The sequence below is a fragment of the Cajanus cajan genome, chromosome 1 (genome assembly GCF_000230855.2).
Source record: "Cajanus cajan strain Asha chromosome 1, NIPB_CcT2T_4, whole genome shotgun sequence".
NCBI lineage: Eukaryota > Viridiplantae > Streptophyta > Magnoliopsida > Fabales > Fabaceae > Cajanus > Cajanus cajan.
In genome coordinates this window covers 63,456,943-63,465,996 of record NC_138517.1, presented here as the reverse complement: position 1 = coordinate 63,465,996, position 9,054 = coordinate 63,456,943, and the positions used below count along the sequence as shown (strand labels likewise).

Genomic DNA, 9,054 nt, shown 5'->3' with positions numbered 1-9,054 from the left:
ATGATATTGCTTGGTTTGGATAAATAACCCTTTTTTTTCTTTTTTTTTTTTTGGGTATTTTTTTATTTTATATATTTTTTGTATTTTTTGGGTGAAAAGGGAAACTACCTACATGAATGTGATGAAGGTAGATGTTAACACCATGCAATGGAAGATTCTTATTCCTATTTATTTTTATTTTAAAAGAATAGGAATGTTGTATGTTTAAAGAAATGCAATGTATGCTCAAACAATTTCACATAAACAATGCACAAACAATTCACTCATCCACGAACAGTCACGAGCGAATCACGAGGTAGGGGTCTCCTGCAGAAAAGTGCATATTCAAGGAGGATCTAACTGTTCTCACTTGGTCAAAGGCCCCCAAGGTGCCCCCATTATAGGGACCCAATTCCTCTCGTCGTAGGTCGATGGAAAGCTCCAACGCACCGTCGGACTCAAGTTCATGGTTATCACCTTGAGTGATGTTTTCCGACAACGGTGTACGGGCACCTATAGACCCATTCGACAATCGGCCGTACTAACATCCACTCCCTATGGTTAATCACTCATGCCCCCGGGTATAGAGGGAACTGTTGTGTGCAAAGGTTTGTGTGCAGTTTTTATTTCAAACAATTGCGTAAATTTAAAAATACAACAGTTATTAAAGCCAAATAGATAAACAGGTTATCGTACAAGCAAGGGGTAATAAAGTAATTTTTAACTATTATTTGTTAAAAATAATCTGTCACTAAATGGGACTGACTCTCGAAGCTTCCCCAGTGAAGTCGCCATCTGTCGCCACCGGCCCAAACGGGCCTCGGCGGTCGCGAAGACGGTCGAGCTCGCTTTTATTTTAATTTTGAAAATGTATTGGATTATTAGAACGACGTGTTCTCAAACTGAGACCTTGTCGATCTTATCCAATTTATTTATTAAATATCTCACCAATCCATGTTAATCCCAAGCGGGACCCTCCATGGATTAGTGATTTTCGTAAAAGGAGGGGTTCGTGGAGTCGCCACCAATGTTTTACTCAAAACATTGGAAAAAGGGATAAGGCAATTGATTTTATAAATCAACTTTGGCCATTACAACTAGAGTTGGGTAAGGGAGTCGGTTACGCGTGGGGAAGGTGTTAGCACCCCACAGCGCCCCTTTCGGGTTCCCTATGACAGATTGTTTCTAAAATAACAATGTAAAATTACTAGATTACCCCTATTTATTCTAAGCAATTATAAATTAACTATCTACATAATGACAGTTTAAATATGCACACAGAAAGCGGTAAAAGGAAGGACTTTAAGAAGAAACCTCTTGAAGCGTGCTTTCTATATATTTCGTAAAACCGGGAAGCTTTTTGGCGTTCCCTCGCTCTACAAGCCCGCTCGCTCCCTCCTATAAAATTTTGACTACGGAAATCCGGAGGATTTCCCTTCGACTAGGTTCGATCCTCAAGCAAAATGGCTCGGGGCTCAAGAACTTCGTCAGATCAACTCTCCGAGTGATTTCTAGGGCAGAACACTGCTCAAAAACCCCAGAATACTCAAGGAGAGGGTTGAAACTATGTGAAAAAAGTGTGGAATGACGTCCAATTGACGTCATATTTATAGGGAATAGGCGCAATACGGTCTACAGAAGCAATACGGCCGTATTGAAATTTTTGAACTTCAATACGGTCGTATTGAAGTTCAATACGGCCGTATTGAAATTCAGAAATTTCAATGCGCCCGTATTGAGTTCACTGCGGCTGTATTGAAGCTTCAATACGGCCGTATTGATTTTAGTACGGCCGTATTGAAGTTTCAGAAACTTCAATACGCCGTATTGAGTTCACTGCGGCCGTGTTGAAGCTTCAATACGGCCGTATTAAGTGTAGTACGGCCGTATTGGGCTTCATTCCCTCCACTTCCTTATTTTAAACTACTCTAAGACCTCTAAACCTACAGATAGCCATCCTATGGTCTTCTAGGAGTCCTTCTGGCTGACTTTCCTTCGATCTTTGAGGGTCTTCGAGTTTTATTTCCGACCCGGACAATTTTAGGGGTCTACAATCCCAAACGGGACCCTCCATGGATTAGTGGTTTTCGTAAAAAGGGGTTCTTGGAGTCGCCACCAATGTTTTACTCAAAACATTGGAAAAAGACATAAGGCAATTGATTTTCGCAAATCAACTTTGGCCATTACAACCAGAGTTGGGTAAGGGAGTCGATTACGTGCGGGGAAGGTGTTAGCACCCCACAACGCCCCTTTCGAGTTCCCTATGACGGATTATTTCATAAATAATAGCGTAAAATTACTAAACTACCCCTATTTATTGGAACGATTATAAGTAAACTATCTACATGATGAAAGCTTTAAACGTGCAATGCAACAAAAAAAGCGGTAAAAGAAAGGATTTGGAAAGAAACCTTCGAAGCGTGCTTTTATATATTCAAAAAGGAATCTAGGAGACTACACGTTCGCTCGCTCCTTTCCCTAAAAATAATGTTTACTATGGAAATCAAAGAGATTTCCCTTCGACTTGTTCGAGTCTCAAGCTAATGGCTCGTGAACTCAAGAACTTAGTCGGATCGGCTCCTGGAGAGATTTCTAGGGCAGAGAATAGCTCAAAAACCCAAGAATACTCAGCCAGAGGGTGGAGGAATGCTCCTAAAGTGTGGAAGGACGAGCCAATGACGTCCTATTTATAGGATTGAGGCGCAGTACGGCCTAGGGGGTCAATACAGCCCGTACTGAGTTTTTGAACTACAGTACGACTGTATTGAATTTGGTACGGCCGTACTGAAGTTCAAAAACTTCAGTACGGCCGTATTGATTTCATTACAGCCGTATTGTAGTTTAAATGGCTCAGTACGGCTGTACTGAACCTCTAGGAGGGTGTATTGAGCTCCAATCCTCACACACCCTTATTCTAAGCTACTCTAAGACTTCTAGACCTACAAAGAATCATCCTAGGGTCTTCCAGGAGTCCTTCCGGCTGACTTTCCTTCGGTCTTCGAGAGTCTTTGAGTCTTATTTCTGACCCGGAAAATTTTAGGGGTCTACAAGGGGTCATTCCACTCGCACGGCCATCACACCTCTATCCCCCACACCTCTGTTGCTGCCCCAGCTGCCCATGCTTCGGGCAGCCGACCGATACAACCATTGCCGGCCGGAGCACATCGGCATCCCTTTACCCCGAGTGTTATGCAGACAACACTCCTTGACCATTGGAAGTCATTGCCACTCGATAAGTATGATGGTTCCACCGACCCCGACGAGCATGTCGACATCTTTTTGACTCAGGTCACCCTCAACACTACTGACGATGCTGCCTTATGCCGAATCTTCGCAACTTCGTTGAAGGGTCGGGCATTGAGCTGGTTCACACGACTTCCGGCCAACTCAGTCGACTCCTTCAATACATTGGCATCTCAATTCACCATTCAATTTGCCACCAGCAAACCTCATCAGCTGACCTCGCTCTCATTGGTAAGCATAAGACAAGAAAAGAAGGAATCCCTTCGGACCTTCATGAGCCGATTCAATAAAGCGGCTTTGGAGATTCGAGACCTCAACCCTGTTGTAGCTTTGCACCACCTTACCACCGCCTTGAAACTGGGACCTTTCGCCAACAGCATCTGTAAGAAACCCCTAACTGATATGGATGATTTGCGTCGGCACGCCGACAAATACATGCAAATGGAGGAATTAGCTGAGTTCCGTAATCAAGCAAGGGCAGAGATAGCCACCAAAGCCGATAAGCCAGTCGAGAGCAACTATCGGAGCCATCCCAAAGAAACTGCTTCCCGCGAAAAACCCACACGAGGACCAAGGTATTCTCATTACACCCTATTGAACGCCAGCCGATCTTCTGTCCTAGATCAGGCACTCGCTTCAGAGGTCTTGGCAGTGCCAAAACGAGCGTCAACCCCTCCACGCGCCGACACAACCAAGTCCTGCAAATATCACTGAAACCGAGGTCACTCAACTGAGGAGTGTGCGACTCTTAAAGATAAAATCGAGGACTTAATCAAGCAAGGGCAGCTTCAACGTTTTGTCGATCGGCCCCGCTCTCCCAGACGCGATGATCACCGGCATCGTGGGGAACAGCATGGCCGAGAGAGATCTGATAGGCATCCTCACAAGGAACAAAGCTGGTCGAGAGACCGAAGAGAAGTAGAGCCCACAACTCAACCCCGAAGGGTCATCAATACTATTGCCGGTGGATTCGCGGGCGGAGGATCCACCTCCTCAGCACAGAAGAGACATCTACGAGCTGTCCGAACTGTCCACGCGGTTGAGCGCACCCGATAGAGGCTGCCGGCCATCACATTCACTGAGGCTGATTTCAAGGGCATCGATCCCGATCAGGACGATCCCATGGTCATCAGTGTGGAGATCCACAACTGCATCGTTCGGAAGACATTGGTCGATCAAGGAAGTTCGGCCGATATTCTCTACTGGAATACCTTCAAGCAACTTGGCATCCCGGAAGCCGAATTGATCCCATACAATGAGCCGCTGGTTGGATTTTCTGGTGAGCGGGTACAAACGAAAGGATACATCAAGTTATCCACTCGTTTTTGTTCCGATGGAGCCGAAGTCTGAGACATCCCGATCAAGTACGTGGTTGTGCATGCTAACACGTCATATAACATTCTTCTTGGAAGACCGTCCCTCAACAGGTTAGGTGCGATTGTGTCAACTCCGCACTTAGCCATGAAATTTCCTTCTGAATCAGGCCGAATCATCATAGTACATGCAGATCAGAAAGCAGCCAGGGAGTGTTATTTCGCTAGTCTCCGGTTGCCCCGCCTCGGAGTAGCCGAGCCGCGTCGAGAGAAACGCGTGCACTCGATAGCCCAAGACCTCGAAACGGTTGTAGACTTCGACCCTCGAATGGAGCAAGACGAGAGGGTCAAGCCGATTGAAGATCGGTACCCAATGGTTATCGGGCCGATCAACCAGCATGTCACCTACCTCGGTTCTAACCTGTCCGAGATCGAAAGGCGTGAAATCGAAAATGTAGTAAAGAAAAACAAAGACCTCTTTGCATGGAGGCCGGCCGACATGCCCGAGATTGACCCTAACTTCTTGTGCCATTGGCTCTCAGTGTGCCGGGAGGCAAAACCGGTCGCCCAACATAAGAGAAAAATGGGGGAAGAGAGGAAAAAGGAAGTTGAAGCCGAAACGTCCAAGATCCTTGAAGCAGGTTTCATTCGAGAAATCCAATACACAACATGGCTGGCCAACGTTGTCATGGTCAAGAAGTCGAATGGCAAATGGCGAATGTGTACTGATTACACAGATCTGAACAAGGCCTGCCCCAAGGATGCTTATCCATTGCCAAACATAGACCGATTCGTGGATTGTGCGGCTGGTCATAAGTTCCTGACATTCCTCGATGCATACTCGGGCTATAATCAAATTCGAATGTACCCCCGAGACGAAGACAAAATGGCATTTGTTACAGATTCTGCCAATTACTGCTACGAAGTAATGCCATTCGGCCTGAAGAATGTTGGGGCCACATATCAAAGGCTCATGGACAAGATCTTCGGTGATCAAATCGGGAGAAATATGGAAGTTTACGTGGATGATATGGTTGTCAAATCGGGCGACACACTTGCCCATATAACCGATCTTGCCGAAGTCTTCCGGGCCCTCAGGAAACATCAGATGAGACTTAATCCCGATAAGTGTGTATTCGGCGTCTCAGGCGGCAAGTTTTTAGGTTTCATGTTGTCAAGTCGGGGCATCGAGGCTAACCCGGACAAATGCCAAGCTATCATCAACATGAGGAGTCCATCAAACTTGAAAGAGGTCCAAAAGTTAGCTGGTAGACTAACAACTTTGTCTCGTTTCCTACCATGTATGGCCGAGACTTCCCAGCCGATCCTTGGCCTTTTGAAAAAGGCAAACAGGTTTCAATGGACGGAAGAATGCGAAATATCTTTTCAACTTTTTAAGAAATGCCTCGGCACTCCCCCGATATTGACCAAGCCAACATCCGGTCAAGAACTAATCTTGTACTTGGCGGTTTCGAGCGAAGCCATAAGCGCCGGCTTGATACGGGAACATGACGGCCAACAGCAACCGATATACTTCATTAGACGAGTGTTGCAAGATGCCGAACGGCGATACCAACTGCTAGAGAAGGTAGCGTTGGCACTCATGTATGCGGCTAGGCGTCTCCGTCAGTACTTTCAGAGTTACACCGTCGTGGTCCGAACAGATTGTCCGATTGCCAAAGTACTGCAAAAACCAGAATTAGCCGACCGAATGATGGCATGGTCAGTTGAGCTCTCAGAGTTTGATATCCGTTTCGAGCCTCGAGGGTCCATCAAAGCACAAAGCTTAGCCGAGTTTGTTAATGAATTATCCCCACTCGGCCAGTTTGAAGATACCGCTTGGACTATGCATGTGGATGGGTCGTCCAATCAACAAGGAAGTGGTGCCGGCATAATCTTGGAAAGCCCATCCGGAATTACCCTCGAAAAATCGTTGCGATTCGGCTTCAAGACCTCTAATAACCAAGCAGAATATGAAGCTTTGCTTGCCGGCATGAGGTTGGCTGCCGAGATGGGTGCTACAAAAGTTGAGTGTTGGACTGACTCGAAGGTGGTGGCCGAACAAGTCAATGACAACTTTCAAGTCAAAGACGCGCACTTGTTGAAGTATTACCACATGTTCAAGGCAATGAAAGATCAGTTTCATGAAGTACAAGTCCGACACTCACCACCGTGTAACAACGAGAGAGCTGACCAACTAGCTCGATTAGAAAGTAGCCGAAAACCAGGACAGCTTCGCTCAACCATTCACTTGGAACTACCTACATCAAGTATTCCACAAGAGTGCATGCCGATTGAAAGACCGACAAGTTCATGGATGACCAACATCATAAATTACATCATCAACAGTTCTGAACTGTCTGATCCGTTGGAAGCCAAGAAAGTCCAAACTCAAGCAGCACGTTACTCTGTAATTGCCGGTGAACTATACCGACGAGGGTTCTCCACACCCTTATTAAAATGCCTTGACCAGCCACAGGCCGACTATGTTCTACGAGAAATTCATGAAGGAATTTGTGGATCACACTCAGGTGCAAGAACCTTAGCTACTAAAGTGCTGAGAGCCGGCTACTACTGGCCGACCTTGAAAACCGACTGCGCCGAATATGTGAAGAAGTGCAAGCAATGGCAACAGCATGGAAACCTAATACATGCCTCGGCCGAGCAGCTCCACTCGGTCAGCGCCCCTTGGCCGTTTGCCTTATGGGGCATTGATATTCTCGGCCCGTTTCCACTCGCTAAAGGTCAATGCAAGTTTCTGGTAGTGGCCGTTGATTATTTTACTAAATGGATTGAAGCCGAGCCGCTAGCTACCATTACAGCAGCCAATGTTCAAAAATTCGTATGGAAAAACATCATCACCCGATTCGGCATCCCATACGCAATCATCTCCGATAATGGACTGCAATTCACGGATAAGAAATTCAACAACTTTCTTGAAAACCTTGGCATTTGACACCGGTTCACTTCTGTTGACCACCCACAGTCCAACGGTCAAGCCGAGGCTGCTAACAAGGTTCTCCTCATCAAGTTGAAGAAACGGCTTGGCACGGCAAAGGGAGCATGGGCCCAAGAGCTACCTGAAGTTCTTTGGGCATACAGGTGCACACCTCAATCAAGCATAAAGGAAACTCCATTCTGGCTGGCATACGGCACAGATGCTATGATTCCAGTCGAGGTTGGTGAACCTTCATTCCGACAAACACACTTTCATGAGGAGTCTAACGACGGCACAATCCGAGCCGAACTTGACATCGTGGATGAGGTCCGAGAGAAATCCCAAGTCATCGCTGAAGCGTGTAAACAACGAATGACCCGGCGATTTAACTCCAAGTTAAGACCAAGGAGTTTCCAAGAAGGTGATCTGGTTTGGCGATCAACTGGCTCGGCACGACGAAGCTCGACTGAGGGGAAACTAGCGGCAAATTGGGACGGCCCATTCAGAGTCAGACACACCCTTAATAATGGTTCTTACAAGTTAGAAGAATTGTCCGGCAAGATCATCCCCCGGACATGGAATTATACTCATTTGAAGACCTATTACAGTTAGGATTCCACTTCATGTACATGTGTAAATGTCTTACGGTGCACTCTTTTCCTTGAACCGGTCTTTTTTCCTCTTAAAAAATTGTGAAAAGAGGTTTTTGGCCGGCAAGGTTTTTAACGAGGCATCCAATCATCAATACACTAGTACATAATACACATTTTACGTCGGTCATTTTAGGGGTTTTTACGTCAGAAAAACATCCGATGTAGAAGCGGGAGACGTAAATTTACGTCGGGGCACGAAAACCGACGTAAATTTACGTCGGACATGCCTAGGTCCGACGTAAAAAAGTTATAAAAATTTAAAAAAAAAATTGAGGAGACTTGGTCACTTCTCTAGCTTCAAAAACATGCGCGAAATGCAACAGAAACATTATTACGAAAAAAAACATCTCAGAAAACACAAACTTGATAGAAGATACTACCTCATAGAAGAAAAACGCAACTCTCCGAAGAAGAAAAACGCAACCCTCCGAAGAAGAAAAATGCAACCCTCCGAAGAAGAAAAACGCAACCCTCGGAAGAAGAAAAAAATCATCACGCAAAGAAAAATAGCCATGATTTGAGGAGGAGGCGGAGGGATGAGGAAGAAAAACAGATAGAAGAAAGTGGACGATTTGAGGAGGAGGCGGGAGAAGGAAGCCATGAAATTTTTGAACTAGCTAGTGCGCGCAAGACACCTTCTTTTTAGCATCCTGTGGGTTGTTTACGTCGGCCCTGTTTGGGTCCGACGTAAATTTTAACATCTACGTCGGACACAATGAATAACCGACGTAGATGTTAAAATTTACGTCGGACCCTTAGAGGTCTGACGTAAATAATTTAAGAAAATTACCAAACGTGCCACCGTGCTTTTATTACGTCAGTTCTTTGTATATCTAACGTAAAATGGGTGACGTAGTATCCTATTTTTCCACTAGTGATAACAGTACAATTCAGCTATTTATGTCTTGCTTCATATTTACGCAAAATT

The 9,054-nt window shown here is 45.6% G+C and overlaps 2 protein-coding genes across 2 annotated transcripts; both read left to right on the top strand.

Annotated features, from left to right (window-relative positions):
• Positions 1-3,168: 3,168 nt before the first annotated feature.
• On the top strand, positions 3,169-3,936 carry LOC109794021 (uncharacterized). Its single transcript, XM_020353492.2, has one exon. The coding sequence runs from the start codon at positions 3,169-3,171 to the stop codon at positions 3,934-3,936; it is 768 nt and encodes a 255-aa protein (XP_020209081.2).
• Positions 3,937-4,683: 747 nt separating this feature from the next.
• LOC109794020 (transposon Tf1-107 polyprotein) lies at positions 4,684-8,085 on the top strand. Its single transcript, XM_083069925.1, has 2 exons — positions 4,684-7,212; positions 7,522-8,085. The coding sequence occupies exons 1-2, from the start codon at positions 4,684-4,686 to the stop codon at positions 8,083-8,085; spliced, it is 3,093 nt and encodes a 1,030-aa protein (XP_082926051.1).
• Positions 8,086-9,054: the final 969 nt, after the last annotated feature.

Excerpts from the sequence above, each read along its gene's own strand:
- LOC109794021 (XM_020353492.2), top strand. The coding sequence starts at position 3,169 with ATGCAGACAACACTCCTTGACCATTGGAAGTCATTGCCACTCGATAAG.
- LOC109794020 (XM_083069925.1), top strand. The coding sequence starts at position 4,684 with ATGAAATTTCCTTCTGAATCAGGCCGAATCATCATAGTACATGCAGAT. Across the intron at positions 7,213-7,521 it reads CGGCCGAGCAGCTCCACTCG|TCCAACGGTCAAGCCGAGGC; the intron begins GTCAGCGCCCCT and ends GACCACCCACAG.